At 38.9% G+C, this 24,064-nt stretch overlaps 1 protein-coding gene across 7 annotated transcripts in view; it reads left to right on the top strand.

Moving 5' to 3' along the window:
* Positions 1-24,064, top strand: part of LOC115218762 (putative protocadherin beta-18) — a 186,827-nt gene that overhangs the window by 86,517 nt on the left and 76,246 nt on the right. For 3 of the 7 annotated variants that reach the window (XR_005001946.1, XM_036509073.1, XM_036509071.1), the window contains exon 2: positions 9,762-12,208. Coding sequence is in view for 6 of the 7 variants with exons in the window: in XM_036509073.1 (XP_036364966.1) it covers positions 9,762-12,208 (2,447 nt within the window). In the remaining variant the exon portion in view is untranslated. Of the gene's footprint in view, positions 1-9,761; positions 12,209-13,742; positions 15,238-23,348 lie in introns of those variants that run through there. The other 4 variants (XM_036509070.1, XM_029788684.2, XM_036509072.1 and 1 more) reach the window with 3 other exon arrangements.

Here is a 24,064-nt window from a genome sequence, read left to right as displayed (position 1 = left end):
ATGCACACACATCACTGCATACATACATGCATGCACAAACATACATACAATAATGGACGTCTTGCAGTTTTTCATGTACCAAATCCACTCACAAGGCTTTGGTCAGCCCAAGGCTTTAGTAGAAGACACTTGCCCGCGATATCACGCAGTGGAACTGAACCCAGATTCTAGAGCAATATGAAATAAGTGTCTTGCTCAAGAACACAGCACACAGCCTGGTCCTGGAATCGAACTCACAACCTCATGATCGTAAGCTTGATGCTCTAACCACTGAGCCATGTGCCTTCACACACATACATATATATACATATCATCATCATCATCATTGTTTAACCTCCATTTTCCATTCTGGCATTGGTTGGGCAGTTCAACTGGGGTCTGGGAAACCAGGAAGCTGCACCAGGTTCCAGTCTGATCTGGCTAGGTTTCTACAGCTAGATGCCCTTCCTAACGCCAACCACTCTGTGAGTGTAGTGGGTGCTTTTTATGTGCCACCAGCATGGGGAGCCAGACAGATGGCGCTGGCATCATCCACAACTACAATTTACGTTTGATTGTGGTTTGATTTGATTTTGATGTTAATGTACTTGCCTCAATAGGTCTCCTCAAGCACAGCATGTCACTCTATGATCCAAAGGTACTTTTTGAGTGGGGTGGGGTATTTATGCGACACTGGTGTACAGTACAGCTGTAATCTCACTTTATTTGCTGGGTCTTCTCAGTTACAGCATATCTCCAGAGGTCATGCTTCACCACCTTATCCCATGTCTTCCTGGGTCTCTCTCTTCCACGGGTTCCTTCTACTGTTTGGGAGTGGCACTTCTTCACACATCTCTCCTCATCCATCCATAGTACATGACCATACCAGCGCAGACGTCTCTCTTGCACACCACATCTTCTTATGTCCAACATTTCTCTCAGGGCACTTACACTCTGTCGTGCATGCACACTGACATTACACATCCAGCGGATCATACTAGCTTCATTTCTTCTGAGCCTACACATGTCCTCCGCAGTCACAGCCCATGTTTCACTGTCATGAAGCATGACAGATCTTCCAGCAGCCACCCTCTTGACCCAGGGCAGCACCACCTCCTCCAGGTACTTGATGTAGGCCTTTATGTTGAGTCTGAGGTTGTGTGGGAAGATGAATGGAAGTATAATATCACCATTACTATTGACCACTTCAAGCAAAATGATGTTGACTGGATGTTTGAATTTTATCACTCTCAGTACATGTTTTTGGGACACGGCAAGCCAACGGTTGTTCTGTGTGTTCACCATCTGTTTGTATTGGAGCTTCTAGCATAAATGCCAAGCAGTACAGCATGTTATTTCTAAATTTCTGGCAGAGTGAATTGTGTCATGGTGCAGTTTTTTGCCCAACTGACCCTACTATACTGTGTAGTCAACAAAATCAAAAACGAACAGTGTGCATGCCTGAAATTAACATTATAAAATGGCGACAATTTACCCATCACACCCTGTGTGTGTATATATATAAATAATAATTATTATATATTTTTTTGCAATTTACTTAATCATTGACATTTTATTGTTATTTTAATGTTAATATTTCTATTATATGTAATTTTCTAGATGGTGTAATTTAATTGTTCATTTTGAATTGATAAAAGGTGGTTCTTTTCTAATTTTATATATATATATATATATATATATATATATATATATATATATATATTTATACATACATGTGTATGTTAGTGGTTATGCTCCAATGTCTTTGACATGCTAATTGTAAATGAATATTACTGTCACACAAGGTTCCATGGAAACATGTCTGGTCTGCTGGATTGGCCCCAGTCATTGTTTTTTGGAATCTTTATCCTTTTAGATAGGTGGGGGACCACTTCTCACTCATACATGGTTTTTATGATTGGGTTGTCTTCCCTAACACCAACTATTTTACAGTCTTTAATCTTGGCACCAACACTAGAGGGATTGTCTTGGTCTCTGCACAACTAAAGAATCTCTTTATCTTTAGTGACCATGGGTGTGAATAGAAGAGTTTGATGGGCAAAAGAGCAGAAAAGTAGAGTGCACGAGTATAGGTGTGACAGGATACTGAGGATAAGAATGGTAAAGAAGGGGATCAATGAAAGAGAGAGAGGGAGAGAGGGAGATGGGTACACATTGGTTGTTAATAAAGAAATTGAATATAAAGCTAACATGAGCAACATTATGGGATAATTATAAAAAAAGGTGATTATAAGAGGTAGTGGATGATGGACAGCAATAGAGGTGGCCATGGGGAGAATGGAAAATGTCATGGGGGTGGGGAGAAACTGGCAGGAGAGAGAATGACGTGTAGTACTTGAGACGGGTGATAGTTGGAGATATTGAATATGGGCCTATCCACTGTAATTCTTGATTACGACGGCATTGTGATGGAAGAGAGATAGAATGATGGATGGTGGAAGTGAAGTAGACCTATAAAGGGTGATGGTGGAGGGATTAAATACAGACACATCAAACACCATCCTTCGTTACACAGGTTGTTTGGTACATAATGAATAAGAGGGAAGAGTGTAACATAGAGGGCAGTAGATGGAGACTTGATAAGAACAGGATGGGAAAGAGAGACCCCAACGTAAGATATATGTCTTAACCACCACCACCACCACCACCGATATCTTAGCAACCATTCTGCCCTGCTGGCACCGGTGGATGCTTCTTCTCCTTCACTGTGTGCCACCAATTCTCCTGATTCATTGTCATTTCTTTCATGAGTTCCTAAAGCCATTTCCATCCCTGACCTTCACACCAACACTTTGCTCTATAACATGCAACACAACAACAACACTGACTCTCCTTTCTACCAAGATATCAATAAACCTCATCTATTGATTACTTCACCATATTAAGCCACCGTATGACTGCAATGTTCTCTCTCTTCCACACTGCATCTCACATCCAGTCGTCTTCTCAACTCATCTCTCTTCTCTTCTTCATCTAACATTACCCATCTTTGCTTCATTTCTTCTTTGTCAGTGCAAATCTTCTGCATTCAAAGCCCACATCTTGCCACTTGATGCAAGCAGAACCCTGTCTTGCTTTCTTTCTTACTAAAACTTAAGGATTTGTTAATTTTGTCCGAAAGTGCCTTCATCCTAGGTTTTGTTTCCCTCTCAGGAATTACTTCTTTAAATCCTCCACTCATTCATCTGTAAGAACTTATTCCTCAGCATACAAAAGTTCCTATGCAGAGCTGGCTTGGAGAACTTTAATACACGGACAACCCCCCCTCCCTGAAGGTTAGATTCACTGTCAAACTCATTGTTCATTGCTCACCTGGCTGAGTCTGTTGCTGAACATGGCCTCTACAGTTCTCAGTTCTCACAAGATATTCATTTACCCTCAGTTTCCTAAGCATCTATCAGATTGCAGAGTAGTGAACCATGTTCAACAAATGATTGGAGTAGGATCTAGCTAAATGCTTCTTCTTCTTCCTCCTCCTCCTCGTCTTCTTCTTTTTCTTCTTCCTCTTCCTCCTCCTTGTCTTCTTCTTCACTTAGCATCCCTTCCAAGCTGCGTCTCTCCTCAGCCAATTCTTTCTCTGTGTTTTAGAACTCAACCAAACAGTTTGGTATTATCTCTCTCCACTTTGAACCCCTGTCCATGTCCCTGGAGGCACTAAACCTTCACTGACTATACATGTGACTAGTACTAACTAGCATTACTCTACCATTAATCCTTTCAACAATGATCCCTGCTCGACCCATCTGTCTCACTGGATTTCTCAGTCTTAATCCCATTTGATAAGCATGCAACTGTCTTCCTGAACGGCTGCTCTCCCTTCCCACTCCTACATGTGTCCCTCTCTCACCCATGCATGCTCCACATTCAACAGCCTCCTCTACAGGCTTCTTTCCGTCTGCTGTAACCATTATTAGCCCCCCCCTCCTCTCCGGTCCACTGCCCACACCTCACCCTTCTCCTTACTTCTTAAAACAGGGACAAACTTTCTTCTGCCTTGGCTTAGTATATCTGACCCTGTCCAGTTTCTCTTCTACTTACTTCATATACACAATTTTATATATATATATACACACACACATACATACATACACACACACACACACACATATATATATATATAGACATACATACATACATACATATACACACATACACATATAGATAGATAGATATAAAATCTTTTATATTTTACTTGTTTCAGTAGGTTGTAGCCATGCTGGAGCACTACTTTAACAAGTTTCATAGAACAAATCAACCTCTGTATGTAAATATCTATCACTCTATGTATGTGTATATATGTATATATGTATATATGTATGTATATATATGTATGCATATATATATATATTATATATATATATATATATATATATATATGTATGTATATATATATATATTATATATATATATATATATATATGTATATATGTATGTATATATATGTATGTATGTGTGTATATATATATATATATATATATATATATGTAGGGAAAGAGATTAATAGATAGACATAGGTAGGTAGATAGACAAACAGACAGATTGATAGATAGATAGGGAGAGAAAGAGAGAGAGAGAGAGGCAAATAGCTAGTACATGAGCTATTAAGAGAGAAAGAAAAAGAGAGTTGCTATATTGCAGTAAGAGTAAAGTTAGGAGGAGGAGGAGGAGGAGGTGGAGGCTGGGAGATGCTATGATATTGTGTGATATTGTCAGTAAATATGCAATGAGATTTTATATTGATTACCATGAAGACTGTTGTTTGTTTGTTGTTGTGCCAGCCAGCCTCCTCCTCCCCCTCCCTCCTCTCTTACTGGATATTCTGTCTGTCTGTCTGTCTCTGTAGTAGCAGCAGCAAGTATTTATGTCTGTGTGTGTGTGTGTGCTTATATGTTGTGTGTGTGTGTGTATTAATACTACTGCTGCTGTAGTATTAATAGCAGCAGCAGTAGTAGTAGTGGTAGCAGCAGCAATTGTAGTAGTATTAGTAGCAAGTTTTGTTATTGGTGTTGTTGTTTAGTAGCTGGTCTGTCCTGACCAACTTGCTGTATGATCAACGACATGCCTACCTTGGCCACCATGTCATTAAGACATGATATACAGTTAGCACAGCATTAGCCAATGTATTCTTTTCACCCCTCACCTCAAATTTGGTTGCTATTTCTAGCAGTTCAGTTGACCATCAACATGTCACCCTGTTCGGTGTATGGTAATTAAAGTTTTATACACAGCAGTTGTTGTTGTTAAAGCTCAAGTAAGCCCAGACTCAGCAAACAAATCTAGCCATGACCACCCTGTCTTTGTTCCGATGCGAATGAACCACATTATTCAAGTTTTTTTAAGATGGTAATGTGTTGATTAAAGGGTATTTAGCTGTTATTTCCTAAACCCCTGAAGGACTGCCTACAACTTCCATATATGGTGAGTTGTTGCTGTTTAACCCCTGGCCAGTCCTGACCAAAAGTAGTCAACTGTCAGAGTAGTTCGAGCTTTGCTATTTGTTTTGGACAGTTTGTACTCTGAGTAAAGGTATGTTGCTAAGTGGTTGGGGCATTGCACTCCCAATCACATGATTGTGATTTCAATTCCCAGACTGGGTGATGCATTAGTCGAGTCAACTCAGCTGTAAATGTGTAATTCTGTGATGTCCCATCCTGGGGCAATGTGGTGATCTCCATGGAAACTGAGGAACTGGCCTCAGAAGTCCTAGCGCTCAAGACAGAACTATACATACATTGTATTCTGTGCTGAAATTTTGCTGAGGTCATCTGGGACATTTCAGCCCTCCATGGTCAATAGCAAAATTCCTCTGAAGTATTAGGGTTGATTGAAATAAATACCCCAATTTCTCAGATTTTTGTTCATGTACTTCATCATCATATTTTCTTCGGGTCCACTATCCCATCTCACTCAAAACCTCCCTGAATAAGGTTTGTTTTAGGATGATGAATGAAACACCTATTTCCAGAGGTGAATTATTCAAACTCCCAAAGAATTCCTCTCTAGCACATGGCTATTATGTCCCCACCACTACTTCTGCTCATGATCAGAGATGCGCATATCGTCAGCCATTAAGGGACAGGCTCAACTGGTTATGGTCAAACAACTGCCAAGAAAATCTGTGGTAATGAGTAGAATATTTTCTGCAGCCCATCTTTTATAACAAGTCAAAGCCTGCACATGATAACACTTCCAATCACTTAAGATCAGAAGCTAGTTTTAAAAAATGAATGAAAGAAACCATTATTTGTTTCATATACACACAACAGATTAAACTGTAGGAAAAGAAAAAAATCCTAGCATCAGGCTACAAGTAACCTTAGATGTCAAGAACCCTCCTAAGTATCCTAGCTGTCTCTAATAACCCTGTTTTCTGGAGCTCTACTAAACTGGGTTTTATGTTTATTTCCTCTATGCATCTGTTCAGATCTTTAGGGGTAGTTCCCAATGCACCTATAACTACAGGGTTACATTTTACCCCCACATTCCATAGTCTCTAATTCAATGGCTAGGTCCTGGTACTTTGCTATTTTTTCTATACCTCTCTTTTTAATCTTTTCATCGTTTGGGACTGTAAAGTCAATTATCTGCCACTTTCTATTCTCCTTATCTACTACTACTAAATCAGGCCTTCTAGCTTCTATTACTCTGTCAGTCTGAATGTTAGTCCCCCAATATCTTATATTTCTTTCTTTCTGGCACTTTACTAGCTTCATGTTCATACCATTTACCAGTGTAATAAAATCCTAGCTTTCTACATAGCTCCCAATGGATTACTCTCCCTAGTTTGTCATGTCTTTTCTTGTAATCTTTCTGTGCCAGCATGCTACATTCACTACATTATTAGTATTATCATTGCCTTTGCACAGCTTCTAACGCTGGAGATGTACTATAGTGTTGGCTGTTCACTACTAATGAACTAAGGTAATACCTCTTATTTTTCGAGCACCATCCAGAGTATTCGAGCAGTTCCAAGCAGTGCTGTTTTCTGAAAGTGCTCCACCCTTATTGTAGCCCTTATTTGTTCCATTTACTTCTCAAAATTTTTACTCACTGTTCCCAGGGCTCTAACATTTATTGGTAATACTACCACCTTTTTCATCGACCACAACTGCTTAACCTCCCAAGCTAACCTCCCATATCTCTCGACTTTTCTTTCTTCCTTATCGCATACCTTGTTGTCAGCTAGGCATGCTATTTCCATGATCCAGTATAGTTTGTTTTCTTTCTCAATTAAGACTATGTCTGGTTTCCTATTCTCTATCTCATGGTTGCACTGAATCATAAAATCCCACAGGATCTTTGCATTATCAATTTCTATGATGCCTTCGGGTTTGTGGTCATACCAATCATTATTATTATTAAAAGGCAGCAAGCTGGCAGAATTGTTAGCACGCTGGGCGAAATGCTTAGTGCTATTTTGTCTGCCACTATGTTTTGAGTTCAAATTCCGCCAAGGTCGACTTTGCTTTTCGGGGTCAATAAATTAAGTACCAGTGAAAACACTGGGATCAATGTAATTGACTACTCCCTTCCCTGAAAATTTAAGGCCTTGTGCCTCTGGTAAAAAGGATTATTATTATTATTATTATTGTTGTTGTTGTTGTTGAAGGCAGGCAGCTGGCAGGACCCTTAGCACTCTGGAGAAAATGCTTAACAACATTTCATCCTTTTTACATTCTAGGTTCAAATTCCACTAAGATGGCCTTTGCTTTTCATCCTTTCGGGGCTGATAAAATCAATACCAATCAAGCATTGAGGTCGATATAATCGTCCAGCCCCCACCCACCCCTCAAAATTTCAGACCTTAAAGGATTATTATCATTATTATCATCATTAGAGCAAATGATGGTAAAACTGTTAACATGCCACTGTTTTTGGAATATTTTGTTGACTTTGTGCAATGAGTTCAAATCCTGTTAGGGTTGATTTTGTTTTTAATTCCTCCCAGGTCGATAAAATAAGTACCAGTCAAATACTATGGTAGAATCAATATTCTATGTGAATGGAATTATGAGAGAAGAAAGAGAAGTGATCGTCAGACTCCCAACGATTCCAGCCCCTCACTACAGGACTGTTCATGTATGCTTGATGGGTCAGCTGCTGCTGTGGATACAAATATCCTAAACTCTAAGATGCCTATCCTTGTCATCAATAAGGATCCATTTGCACCCACCCCCATTCAAATACGAACACTGTTTCTTCTCTGTTGCTGCATCCCTTCATCTCAACCAGCCCCACCTTCATCTGCATGATGCACCCACTAACCCCAGTTTCTCTCTCACAGCATGAAACCCTGCCCTGCATATTTCACCCTGTCCCTTCTTCCCTGTAACTGCTTCCCTCTGCAACTAAATCCTAGACCCTTTCCTGCCCACATGCTCCATACATATGTATCTTTTTGCTAACTTCAACTCCATTCACCTGACTGGGGTGGCTTAGGCTATGGGACTGTCACTTCTCTTCTGAATACAGTGATACCCTATCCATTTCTCTCTCCCTGTCTATCTATATCTCTATCTTTCTCTCTCTTTCTCCATCCATCCTTCTATCTAGCTATCTATCTCTTCTACAGAGGGAAAGTCATGTTTACTCCACATAGACACACAGACATATTATTATGATCATCTTTTAATGTCCACTTTCCCTATTTGCATGGGTCAGACAGAATTCAACAAAGTGGATTTTTCTTTAGCCTAATGCCCTTTCTATTGCCAGGCCTCACTTGTTTCCGAGTACGGCAATATTTTCCGTGATCAGATGTTTTCAATAAGTTTCTAAAAGAACCACACTGCATGTATGTCAGTCACACTCGTTTACAACTGCCACACAATTCAAGGAGACCGTAACTCACATAAATGCACATATACCTATACATACATACGTGTGTGTGTGTATACATTCATCTATATACAAATTAACATTTGTTTTTTATAAGTGTTGAAATGTGTATTGTATGGTACAAATAAGGTGATATTTTTTCAAATGCAGAATTGCTATAAGAACAGCAGAAATATTGCATAAATTTCAAGTCCCATGTTTGTTGACAAATTTTTCCGCTTCGTAAGCATAATTTACCCAATATTTCTGCTGTTCTAATGACAATTCTGCATTTGAAAAAATATCACCTTATTTATATTGTACAATATATATATATATATATATAATATTAATTAACAGGAGATGGATTCAGTATTAAATCTTTTGGGGGCACACCATATGTTTCGACCTACCAGTCTGGGTCTCAGCAAGTACATTGATAAAGCTATGTCTCACTACAGACTTTTAGTGTCGGCTGATTTGTTATATGTCCACCAAGTTAGGGAATGAATAACAAGTCAGCTGACACTAAAAATCTGTAGTGAGACAGATATCTTTATTGGTTACCTGATGAGACCCAGACAAATGGGTTGAAACTTATGTTGTACCCCTCATATTCTATATATGTATATGTGTGTGTGTGTATATATATAGAATATGAGGGGTTTAGTTCACTGGTGATTTAAACAAATAGGTACACTGTAAGTGCTATACTTGTCGACGGGCCCAGTATCATTTTATCATGTTACAGCTCTTAAACAATTTTTCACCAGGGATTACTTTCAGATAGAATGACCCTTTCATTGTTGTATAGTATTGCTTAGACAGTACCATAATGTCTCTGTTCTTGTTCTAACTCTTAAACAAATTCCTATTATTGCTTACCTTTTATGCCGTTGTTGACATTATCGGTGACTAATGGTTGATTTCTTCTTTCATTTCAGAATGCTTTTGTTCATTGACCAATTTTTTAGTGATGAAGAGAATAAAAAGACAAGATGTCCTTCACACAGCGGCAATACTTTCCTTGGTTCTTCACTGCTGCCTCTGTGTAGACATTACCTACCATGTGGAAGAAGGGAAGGGACCTGGAGCGTATGTGGGAGACATCGCTACAGACTTACACTTGATGGACAAAATACCATTCCAAGATCACAATCTTATAACGTTCAGCCAGTTGGAACAAAGACTGTCAGACAGTTTCCGCTTGTTCAATGTGACCAAGAAAGGTAAACTGCACACAGCACAATCACTAGATGCTGAGTCCCTGTGTTCATATAAAATGGAATGTTCCAAAATAGTCAAAGTGGCAGTTCGAAAAGCTGAAACTTTTATGAAAGTACTGAAGATTAAAGTTGTTATACAAGATGTTAATGATAACCGACCAGAATTTCCTGAAAAGTTTGCCAACATCCAGTTCTCTGAAGGGGACAAGGAAGGAATGAAGATTTCTATTCCAAATGCTATTGACAAGGATATTGGGGTTCCATATTCCAAAATTAAATACCAACTTAAAATGGAAGAAAAAGAACCTTTTACATTGTCAGTAATTAAACGAATAACAGGAACTTCTGAGTTAGGTATAGTTCTGATGAAAACATTAGACCGTGAGGTCAGAGACTCTTACAATGTACAAATAATTGCCAAAGATGGAGGTTACCCTCCAAAACAAGGTGTTTTAGATGTTCATATAACTGTGACAGATGTCAATGACAATCCGCCTGTCTTTAGTCGAGATATTTTCAATATTTCTGTAAAGAATACTCACCAGAGAAATGGGGCCATCTTAATGTTGTCAGCGAGAGATCTTGATTCAGGAGAGAATGGTAAAGTGTCATACCAGTTTAGTTCTGAAACACCTGAAAGTGTGAAATCTTACTTTAGACTCAATCGAGATACAGGTGAGATATTTTTACAGAAGGATCTTAGAGCAGAACATAAAAAGACTTATGAATTGTTTGTACGAGCCACAGATGGTGGCAGTGCCCCTCTCAGTTCCATAGCCATGGTTTTGGTAAATGTCATCAACCAACACAACATGGCACCAGAAATAGATGTCAACTTTGTCACTCCGATAAAAGAGAAAGAGAATACAGCAGCCATTTCTGAAGGAATCAAAGTCGGCAGTTACATAGCGTATGTCAGTATTATTGATAATGATGTTGGACAGAATGGTGAGGTGGAATGTAGCCTACACCATGATAAGTTCCTTCTTTTAGAATTAGGTTTAAAAGAATATAAAATTACATTAAAGAAACTTGTTGACAGAGAGAAACAAGATAGGTATGACATAACAATTTCTTGCGAAGACAAAGGATCCCCTCCTTTACAGACTCAGAGACAGTTCTCCATTGAAGTAATGGATGTCAACGATGTACAGCCACAATTTACAAAAGAATCGTTTAAATTTCTGACTTATGAAAATGGGAAAACAAACTTCCCCATTGGTTTTATAAATGCTACTGACCCTGATATGGGAGCTGGAGGTCAACTGACTTTTTCTCTGTTGAGTACCAGCAAACATGTGATACCATTCCAGATAACTGATTATGGTTTTATCTCAACCACTATACCACTGGATAGAGAACAACAAAATGTTTATAAGTTCCAAGTATTTGTCAAAGACAACGGGAATCCTTCATTAAATAACACAGCCAATGTGATTGTAGAAGTTTTAGATGAGAATGATAATGCCCCTTATTTCACCTTCCCTAGTTCGGACCCTTTCAGCCTTGATGTCCACTATCATCCCCAAAGTAAAAAAGAGATTACTGTTTTAAGGGCTTCAGACAGGGACAGTCATTTAAATGCGTTCCTTCAATATGAAATTCTTGGAGGAAACAACAAGCAGCTTTTCACAGTAAACCCTTATTCTGGGGCGCTGTCTTTTGCTCGAACAGTTTACCAAAATGATGCTGGTACTTACAAACTACAGATCACTGTCAGAGACAGTGGCACACCAGCTCTGACAGCAAGAGTAACATTATCTTTAACACTGACCGTCAGCAACAAAACGTCTCCAGCCCTGAAAAATTTTCAGTCACAATCTGACAACATGATCAACTTGACCTGGGTCATCATTATTGTAACAGCAGCAGTAATAGTGTCAGTAGCCGTAGTGGTGTCCATCACACTGTGTGTGGTGAGGTGTAATAACGACAGAGGTACACAGTACATTACAGAAATCAGCTCCGACAGAGAGAAAAGTCATTATACCTGCACAACTAAGAAACCTGTGGCCACAACAAGAACCCAAACAAGACAATCAACTGAAATGAGGAACAGAAATACACAATTTATGGAATCAAAAAGTGGTTTTTACCCTCAGTACGAGTCCCAAAGTGAATGGACTACCTCTACTACAGAAAGAAGGCCCCCTTCAGTTTTACTGGTAAGTGATACCTTCAGTAGTTTGTTGTGATATCAATAATAAGCTTGTTATGACCTGAAGTGTTGCAATATTTGAGATTGGTGACTATGAGCTTTTGCAAGATGTTTTTGTAGATTGTGTTGTGAGATGGAGGACAACTTGGCAGAAATAGACGTGAGTTGTTGTTGTTGAGTAAATGTGTATCTCTATGGGGTTTCCTTTGGTCAAAGTGTACCATGCCCCTACACATGCGTGGTGTGCAAGCCTGGAGAATATTTTGTGAGGAAGACGGTCAGTTGTCCAAACATATAAGTCTCCCCCATCCACCCCTCTTCATCACCGATGTTTATAGAAGGGAAAAGTTGATACAGGTTGGTACCAGTGTGTGTGTGGTCACATATGTTGCTGTCAGAACACAAAGGGAGGGATCAAATACCACAAGGTATTGTGTCCCATCTTCTAACAGTTTCTCCAACTCATTCTACAGGATTTAGTATAGTTTTATTGGTCCTGAAAAGATGAAAGGCAAAATTGACTTTGGTGGGATTTGAACTCAGAATATAAAGAGTCAAAACAAATGCTACGAGACATGTTATCCAGTGCTCTAACATCTCTGCCAATTTGCCTTATATATTGTAAATGTGGGATTTTATAGGGGTACAAATGTGTTGGCAGCATTTAGTGTTGTTGGTTTTAAATAAATCTGTGTTGTGATTCCCACCCATATGAGAATTGTTACACCTGTGTGACAAGGGACACACCTGTAACAGGTAACACAGCTATATTGAGACATTTTACTTATGTTAATGCTGCGGTTGCTTGGAGAATGTCAAACATATGTGGATATAATCCATCATTCTGCGTGGAGACAGTCACACCTGTGTGATGACCTGGGTAGGAATGTAGACAGTCATACACCTGTGAATGATGTCATAGGTGTGTGGAGCCAGTTGCACTGTTGTTGAGAATGTTAGATATGCACAATGAATGTTACACCTTTGTGTGGTCTGTCCCACCTGTTTGAGCAATGTTGCACCTGTGCACTGTGTGAGCAATGTTGCACCTATGTGAGCAATGGTCCACCTGTGTGAACAATGTTGCACCTGTATGAGTAATTTTCCACCTGTATGAGCAATGTGGCACCTCTGTAAACAATGTTGCACCTGCGTGAGCAATTTTTCTCTGGTGTGAACCATTTTGCACCTTTGTGAGCAATGTTCCACCTGTGCGAAGACTTCAATTACACATAAGGACTGGAGAAAGAAAGGGAGAAGAGAGAGTGCTTGTTTCTAGAAGATGGCGGTGGGACTTTCTACAACTATTGCATACAATATACTGTGTGGAACAGATCCACTCGATTTCATTTGGGAAACCAGAAATGGCAATGATGATGATGGTGATGGTGGTGGTGGTGCTGGTGATGGTGGTAGTGGTGATGATGATGATGAATGCAGTGTTGGTGTATGTGTGTGTGTGTGTGGAGCATGTATATATTATGGGTAGGGCATCTGTGATGAGGTAGGTCAGACTTACTCCAGTGTTTTACCCACCACAGGTCTACTTGAGCAGGGCTGACCGGGGCTACCCAACTTCAACCACAACAACAACCATCTACCACAAGCTAGACTCGGCAGCAACCTATCCCTGCCCGTTGATGGTAAAACCGTGGAATACAAGTGACCAACTTTCCAAGACGTTCCATAGTAGGTTCCTACTTCCCTTCCATCGGTCAGTTTGACCGAAACTAACCGAGGTTACTTAACGACAATATCAACAACAACACCAACAACAACAACTACTACTACTAATACTAATACTACCATTACTACTACTGAAAAAAGACTCTATCTCAACCTGACCTGGTCTGTTGGTGATAAAAAAACATAACAAAAAAAAAAACTGGACAGTTTCAGAAGACACTTCAATACAACAAAGAACTGGGTGATATTCATCTATTAAATACCTGAACAACAACAACAACAGCAACAATTGAAACAACAACAATAAAGGCAACAATGACAACAACAACACAAACAACATCAACAACAACAACCTCGTTTCTTGGTTAATATCTTAACATCATGCTTGACATACCTTTTTTTACTGTTCCAACATCACTACAATGAATAAATACCAGATATATATTGGGGGTTAAATTTAATTACCAATTGCTGACACAATAACAAAAATTGCGGGTCTTATACTTTTGTTACAAGTCAATGTGTTACAGGGAGATTAGTCAAGAGGGGGTGGGGCGGGGATGAGATTAGACATAAAAGCAATTCAAAGGTGGGTTCATTTGCTGCTGATGTCTTTAATTGATTCCCCCCTAACAATATATGTTACTATAGAGATACTTTATTCAGTTATAGATATGTCGTCTATGGTCTTAAACTTGTGCCTTTGTAGTTCCAGGTTAAGGAAACCAGGTTGTGGATCATTTGTACATAGGTGTCAGTGTAAAATAGAAAGATGAATTATATAATTCTAGCTTGAAGTATTAATTAGATCTTCACATCATCAAAGTTCATATATATATATGTGTGTGTGTGTGTGTGTGTGCGCATATGTGCATGCATATATGTGTGTGTACATAAAATTTAATTTTGTTGCTTGAAACAGTTGGTTGACTCCTTATCCTTGCAATATCTCTTATCTTCTGGGAATAGTAAAAATTCTTTAAAAATTCCATCTTATTTTATTTTCCTCGCTATGAACTATTTGAAAACAAAACCGAAAGTAAAAAAAAAAATTGGTGACGGAGGGAATTAAGAAATATTTATACAAAGAATGTAATGTTGGACAATTACAACCACCAAATCTTCACTGATACAAAAATATTTGGATGAATAACGATTCTTAATGTACTGACATGAGTTGGTTGGCTGTGAGGGAATCAGTTAATTGAATCAATCCCAGAATTCAATTGAGTTCTATATTCTTGAAGCTGGAAGGGCAGAAAGGGAATCAGACATGGTGGAAATTGATCTCAGAGTATTGTAGCGATGTGACTAAATACCCTCCCTGCAATACAATGATAATAATAAGAAGAAGAAATGCTGTGATGCAGAACCAGGCAATGGCTCTCATCCTTAACTGATTGGAAGTATTATCATGTACATTGTTTTGTCTTGGTATAAAAGATGGGCTACAGCAAATATTCTGCTCAACACCACAGAATTTCTTGTCAGTTGTTTGACCTTAACCAGTTGAGCATGTCCCCTAGTGGCTGATGATATGTGCATCTCTGATCTCAAGCAGAAGTAGTGGGGGAGCATCATAGCCATGTGTTGAGAGGAATTCTTTGGGGTTTGAATAATTCACCTCTGGAAACATGGGTGTTTTATTCAAAATAACCCTTATTCAGGGACCTTTTGAGTGAGAACTTTTGAACTCAACCTGAAGAAAATTCTAAGAGAGCCCTCCCCCCACTGCAAAGTCATGCGCTGTTTATCTTGATATGAGGTCATTATGCCACACACATATGGTTGTGATGCATGTGCTTGGTGTACTATAAGACGGGTAGTTATGATGGGTATACTGGGCTTCATATATTTGTACAGCCGTGTCCTTTTGATGGCATGCACTGCTCTCTCAATAATAATAATAATAATAATATCAATTTTAACATTTTATAAAAAGGATGCAAATTTTGGTGGGGGTGGGATGATGGTATTGTTGGTGTGTTTCTCTCAGTATATGACTGGTATATATTTTATTAATCACTTGTTAGATGAAAGGTATTGTCAAGCCTTGACAGAGTATAAAAGGGAGGAACTAATGTTAAATTTTTATGTGATATACTAATGACTACATTATAAGGTCTAATAAGACTGAAACTTGTCTGAGTTATGTACCCTGCTTGCTGAAATAACTGTCAGTCTTTTAATTAATATGGTCTTTTCCTTATTAAATAATTATTTTTAATTAGCTAATTAATGTTTATTTTATAAATATATAACACCAACTGAACCACTTGTAGGTTTAGTGTGATGGGTTTTTTAAATTGGGCAGTAGTGATCCAAAAGGTTCGGGGTCAATACCACGTGGGAGAAAAAAAAAACTGCTGTTGTTGTTCCTTATTCTGTTTCTAATTGTAGTTATCTGCTGACATTTTTAATTACAAACATTTTTTTAAAGAAAAAGAGAAAAAAAAAACACAAAACATTTCAATTCATACAACTAACTTGCTACCAAACTCTGGATACTCTTTTATGTCAACTGTCATTGCCATACTCTTGGTTTTGCTTTTTTTTTTATACCATTTATCTCATGAATGGCAACCTCAGCTCCTATGACATCACATCGTTACAGCTGATTGCTCCATACATACATACATACATACATACATAATACATACATATGTATATTTGTACACACACACACAGACACACACACACACACACACACACTACAATCTGTGGTCAACACAAATTGTGTCTGTCCATGGCCCCTTGTTAAAGTGGAATCATAAGAGTTCCTTTAGTGGTCCCTAGTAATATGGTTCTGCTTGACCAGAGCTGACCAATGGTGATTAGCAACAAATCAGTCAGGGAGCTCCAATATAGTCAATGGACACGATAGGAATAGCAGCCTTCTTTCTATCAAATCAAATGTAAATGTATTAAAGCAGCAGCCACAGGAAATGGTCGTGGTTGGAATGTCTTTGTAAATAAGTTTAATCAGTGCTGACCTGGGGCCAAACAACAATAATAGCTCCACTTGCTGCTTTTTCACTTTTGGGTCCCAAGCAAAGAACAAACATTTGAGTGGAAGTACATACTCCATAAGCTTTATAGAAGTATCCAAAATTGGAGTGGAGTGTAAGTGCACACTCCACTGTCCTACTCTAATAACAAACATTGGAGTGAGTGGAGGAGGACACTCTGCAGTTGTGTACGATTACCTCATACTATGTGACCAGTTAAGAACCCCATCATCTCCATCATCATCATCATCATTATCACTATTATCATTGTCATCATCATCACCATCATTATTGCAATTATCATTATCATCATTAACATCATTAACACAGTCATTGCATCGCCATTGTCATCGTCATCATCATCTTCATTTACTTCTTTTGTTGATTCTTCTATTAGAACCCGCATTTGTAAATGTGTCTTGCCATTTGGCTTTCATCTTTGACCTAACTCTATGGTTCAAAAGTGCATCATTGTTGCTGGTATTTTCTGTTTGTGCATCTGATGCACTCTTTCTATTTGTCCCGTTGCACCTTCTGCATAACCAATTCCATCAGCGTTCAGAAGTTCTCCTTGTCTTCCAACCCTGAATCCCAAAGTAGTTGTGTCCCCTACAACAATGAACTGAATCTAGCTAGAAATGCTGCCCCCTTAATCACCCCTCTGCATTATATTCTGAACCTCCATGTGGTTGTGGTCAGTATTAGGATGAAGAAAAAGGGGGCAATTAATTGTCCCTCTATTAAATTCCATACTGACTCTTGTTGACCTTTGTCCTCCTGATTGTAACTGCTTCCCATCCAATGACCCTTCATCAACATCAAGTATTCTTGTTGTTTTACATTGTTAAAGGACCAGGTCAAAGGTCACTTCTATGCTGAATGTTTTTAATTCCTAATTTCTATAAATGTTCCACCAAATATATAATATTCCCATCAACATACAGTAATATAACCGACTTTCTGTGATATTGAACCCACTTCTGCCGTCCACTATTATTTTCCCGCTTTAAATACCTTTATTGTTTAATCTTGTGATTTGGGTCCAGTATTTGCCCCACCCCACCCCCACCAGTTGGTACCTGCTTTGTACTAATCAGTTCTACAAACACCTTCTGGAACAAGCTGTTGTTATTATTATTATTATTTGGTTTAGATAGAGAAGGCAGGAACTGCCCGAGAGCATATGTATGGCCTCAGAGCATGATGGGCAAGGGTGGATAGGAACTTACCTCAAACTGGACACCCGACCCAAATGCTGGCACACACTCTGCTAGAAGGCCACCGGGCGGGGTATTAACCACCCAAGAAAAGGAATAATTCTCTTGGTTGGCTTCTACACAGTTTTCACTGACCAAATTCCACACAAGATTTTGGTTGATGCAAGGCTATGAAAGAAGATACTTGTTTAAGGTGCCCCTCAGTGGGACTGAACTTAAAACCCCATTGTTATGGTGTGAAACTTCTTCACCAGTGAAAGGAATATTATTGTATGTCAGTCAAACTGTCTTCATACTTTCCTCATTTCTTGTTATCGTTAAAGTTGATCAATCATTAATCACATCACTCATTATTTTCCATCATCTCCCTGCCTAATTAATACACATTGTTGTGAAACTCCTCATAGTAACACCCTCACATTGACCATTTCCCCTTACTCCACCAATGTTCTTCCAGAGAAATGACTCCTTAGTCCCACTCTGTCCCTGGCATAGTGTTTAGTCCCCCAACTATCCCATAATATATAACATTAGCAAACATTATCATTCCCGTTTCCTTCCAAGTAAACTTAATCCCAGTTTCTGACCCCTTAGCCATGTGCTGCTCCTCATCCATACCAACACCCAGCTGAAATTTATCAAATATTTATCTACAAGATGTTAGATTTAGTCCCTTCTTACCTAATTCCTTCCAATTTTTATTCCTTGTTCTGAAACTACCACCTTTGTCGTCCACTAGAAGTGGCTGCTGTAGCCTGACCCAGCCAATAGTCAACGCTTTGTCACAGTTTGTCCCCTAGAAATATCAAGTTGTCCCTCACATAACACAACTTTATTTCTTTGCTATTCCTTAGCATTAGAATGGCTTGGCTGAAATTGTTAGAACATCAAATAAAGTGCTCTGTGGTATTTTGTTTTGGCCCCTTATGTTCCAAGTTCAAATCCTGCTGAGGTCTATTTGGACATTCCTCCTTCCCAGCAGCTTGATTTATAAAATACCAGTCATGTAATGGTCTTCATTTAATCCACCCTCCCCATTAAAATGTCAAGCCTTGTGCCTATAGTAGAAATCAGTATGTAATATACATGTTATCACACTCAGAAATATCTATTACAAATGTTATCAAACTCAAAAGTATCTAATATCTTCTGGACCACATTTTTTTCTACAGCAGAACAAAGACTGAAACCCATATTTAGAAACAGTCACACAAACCCCTCCCTTGTCTTGACTGAAAAATAACTGAAATAAAATCTTTAATGTCACTACCAATGCTAGTCCTTGTGATTCTTTTATATTTCCTTATGGCTGTTACCCCCTTATAACATTAGCAGAAACACATCCCAAACAATAACCTCTTCCAGTATATATGTATATATTTCATCACTACTTGATATTTATTTTCTCCCTGAAAAAAACAAAACAAAAAAAAAACATCGCTCCCCTCACTCCCCAGTAGTTTGCATTTCTTTCCTTCTTCTTGCCATTCAATCTCTTCCAAAGTTTCACTAATTTCTCTTACTTTCTGCTGACACAAACTACCATCTGTATCCTCAAATACTACAGTTCTATTCTATGTCTCCACACACAATTCCACAATCAATGGCTGGGCAAGGTTCCAAGCATAGAAGTGCTCCTCCCATAGCTGGAATTCGTCAATACTTTGTTGCCAAAGAACCAGCTTAGTTGGACTAACGACGTCATCTGGATGCACAATATGTCACAGCAAAATAATTCCATTGTGAAGAACTCGATGCAGAGAAGAGGAAGGCGAGTTATGGCCAGAAGAAACACAGAAGAAGGATAGGCTTTTGCAACAGTGAAAGACAAAATCCTAAGAACTGCTTGATCACAATGGTCCCCTATTGTGCATCCCTAATCAATTGTAAAGATGTAAAATCTTCACAAGAGACATGCCTTCAGGCAGCAGAAAGTAAATGTGTATTTCACAGAGTCTAATTAACCAAAACCTCAAATGAAACCATCAGTCACATGTGATCATTATGTCTGGGCCAGAATTGATCTCATTAGACATCTGCAAACATGAAAGCCAATCAAAGTTGTGGAGTTCATCCATCATCAATGAATTGATGCACATCCCAGAGAACAGGTTGCTTCTTCAGTGTCAGAAATTGCTTCAGATATTGAACAACTACTGGTCACTTACTTGGCTACCTATTAACCACTGATTGACCATTTAGTGACCACCTACTGGTCATTTACTAGCCATTTGCTGGCCACTTTCTGATCCTTTACAAACTCAACTAAGACCCACAATGCCATGCTAGTAACCTATATAGGATGGTGCTGTGACTTTGACTACCGACAGAAATCAGGGCATGTAGGAGCCTCTACAACCTCCACATAGCAGCTGTTGGATCAATTAGTATTATTCTCTGATTACTCTCTCTCCTGTCGACAAAGGGAAGTGACACACTGGCCAATGTAGTTGGAGATATGCTAAGTAGCTAGAAAAGAGCAGGAACAACCACAACTGGAAGTCTTTTATCCAAAGTTTGGCTCAGTCAGGGATAATCCGCCTTTAAACAACTCTTGCTACCAAACGTCCTCACCTGTCTCCCCTCTTTGCTCGTCCCCATCTCCTTGACAGTCCTGCTCTTAATTCATTGTCTGCACCACTCACATCCCAAATTAAATAATGAACCAATCCTTTCTGCCCGTTACTAAGACTTTTTTGGAAGTCCCTTCCTACCCCAGGATATTTTTAACATACACTAAATATATATCACATCAACCTCACTGGCGATCTTGTGTGCAAGCATGTATGATTGTGTGTGTAAGTGCGTTTGCGTGTATGAATGCATGTGTGTGTGTGTATGAGAGGTTGTTCTGAGTGCTACTGTCGTTAACAATTTGAGTCAGATGATGAGGGGTGGTCAGCAACCAAACTGGCACTTCCTCCACCCTGTCCCAATCACCCAGCTGCCAGAGTGGCTGGGTGAAGGGAATTACTAGAAACAAACCCAATAGAGCAAAAAAACAAGGCGGGGCCCTTCAAAAGGATAAGCGATTCCAGTCTAGGGTCAGCATTGATCTAGCAAAAGATTTGTGATGGTGAGCAAGTGTAGAGTTGCATTACTTTTGGAGGTGATGGTCATCTCATTGTTGTCAGAACATTTATCTAGGTGAGGGGTAAAAAGGGAGCAAGCTATGTGCACTGCCCTGTTGCTTTGTGGGTGGGTCTAGGACGAAAGGGTGAAAGGATAACCCTCTGATGGAGAAACAAGCTGTGAGCATCAGCTTTCTTTTCTAAAAGACTGGATTTGCAGTCTTGAAGCTGGGTGGAGGGGTAGCAGTTGTCTTGTGTCAACCTTGTCACTGGGTCTAGCTCCTTTACAGGGATCATAGTGACACTGGGGGTAAGGGGGACATCTACCCTTTATATTCCAATGAAGCTTCCTTATATAGATGTGTCCTCCTGCAGTGTGGATCAAGGGTGTTGGATCTCAGTAGTGTTGGTTGTTGTTGTGGCCATTGGGTATCACACACACACGCACACACACATACACACACATGTCTGTGACAATGAAATATTGTTACTTCTAGAGTTTTCTCTCAGTAGAGGGTACCCAGTAGAGGGTACCCAGTAGAGGGTAGCAGTCAGCTTTCTCCAGTCACTCGTGTGACTCCATTGGTGTTGCTCATCAAAGGATACCCATTAGAAGATACAATGGACAGCCACAAACATGTCCATCTGTATATGACATGGTTGTCAACTGATCATGCTTCATACCTCAATATATTTCTGTATTAAATTAGTATTAAATTACAATTACCCATACACAAAGAGAGACATATGCAATTGTATATGTGTGTATGTATATATGTATACACACAGATATGTAGATATATATATCATATACATACACGTATGCATACACCTGGGTATATCAAACATTGTACACACATCAGTTTCTGTATTTTATTAAAACAAAAACAGGCAAAGAACCAATTCCATCCTTCTGCAACATCGTCTTTTGGTTTTCCGGTGCAGTTCTTCCAGCAATTCCCAAGCTGGCAGATTCCATCAGGGGAAAAGGGTTATGGCTGAGTGTTGTGCTGCTATCTATGCACTGCTTCTTACACTTCTTCATCCACAGCAAAATAACAATCTTGTAAAGGATGTTTGAGTGGCCCAAAGAGGTGATGGTCAGAAGGGTTGCAGTCTGGATTGCCCTCAGGGTGTTCCAGCAACTTGAAACTCCATTTTCCAATGGTTTCAGCAGTGTGTGTGGCCGTATGTGGGTGCACATTGTTGTGCAATAATATCACGTGCTTTGACAACAGACCTCAGCATTTGGTGCAAATTGCTCATTTCAGTTTGAAGGCCTGCATTTCACTGTAGCCCACTCTGTATATATACACATGCATATATATGTATGTGTGTGTGTGCAAGTGTATGTGTTATATATGTAGCATATATATAAAGTAAGATAGGGGTTATGGGTGTAACCCAGTGTGGGATAGCATTTATCCAATATACTGTTGGTAAAGTACCCAGATTCTTAATACATAAATGCTTTTAATTACAATGCAATTAACTCATTTATTGTATTAAACGGGTGAAGGTAAAGAAATATTTTTACTGTAAACTTATGTGTGTATGTCTCTGGTCATACCCAACTGTTGTGAGCGAAACAGGAAGGAAACAGTGGGGAAGCCCTCTGGATGGACTCTACTTGCAATTGAAAGGGTTAAATTTGTGACACTCTGTGTCATTGATCCTGTCAGAAGATTACATTCAGAATACCTATATATATATATATATATATATATATATATATATAGCTGTGGAATACTCGACCATTTACAGCACAATGAGTTAGTCAAAGGGCCTGATTATTTATTGATGAAAGTAACAAAGATCTATTTTCTGAAACTTGTGTGAGAGTATATGTGAGTGTATGTAGGTGAAACGGTATTTGTACAAGGTTCTGCTGATGTATTCTTTAGTGAGGTATGTTTATGGCATGGCCCATGGTGTGATATATAATGATATGACATGATATCATGCAGTATGGTATGGTATGGCATGGTATGCTATTGTATGCTGTAGCACAATACACTCTGCTGTGATTATAATACCCCATGTTAGATTATGATATAGTGTACCATGGGGTACCATGGAGTACCATGGGGTAGTTTGGAGTTTTCTTCACTTGAAAACAGTTTTTTCAATGGAGGACTTCTTAACTTTTTTCTCTTTTTTTTCAGCTTCCAACAAGGACTTCGAAAAAATAAGGCTCTGTCTGCAACCCTGTTTAACAAATCCCCATCAGAAATGACAAAATACCCTGACATTCAACGATAAATCCTAACATGGCCACCCACCATTATTCATTCACACATCTCCCTATTTTTTTTAATCCCAAACCATTGGGGATATGCATTATTATATAATGAACCTTCATGAGGGGCTTTTATTAGAGACCCTTGGGGACATAAGTGTTTAATATATTTACCCCATAGGAACACAGAAGTTGTTTAAGAACAAAACCTTGGGAACATAACTTGTTTTAAACCAGACCCTTGAGGATATAATCTGAGTTGTTAGACAGCAAACCAATGGGACCATAGGCTGTTTTAAAATAATTAACCCCTAGTGACATAATTTGTTTTACAGCAAACCCTGTGAAGCATTTGTTTTAATATTATTAAAGGGACATGAATTGTTTTAAATAAACCCTCGGGAATATAAATTGTTTTATAATATATCCTTGAGAAGATAAGTTGTTTTGCAAAGAACTGAGTAAGTCTATATTGTTTTAATGTTCCTTGGGTAGACCCCCGCCCCAGGGGGAAAACAACAAATTGTTTTTCATGGGAAAATTGTTTTATTTACCATAAACCTTTCATATTAGAGACCCTTGCCAACTGAGGTGTTTTGTTTTTTAAACTTCAAATTCATTGGGCTTACAGGGTGTTTATTT

This window comes from Octopus sinensis, linkage group LG14 (assembly GCF_006345805.1).
Source record: "Octopus sinensis linkage group LG14, ASM634580v1, whole genome shotgun sequence".
Taxonomy (NCBI): domain Eukaryota; kingdom Metazoa; phylum Mollusca; class Cephalopoda; order Octopoda; family Octopodidae; genus Octopus; species Octopus sinensis.
Note: the sequence above shows the minus strand (reverse complement) of the source record. Positions and strands in the feature narration are given on the sequence as shown.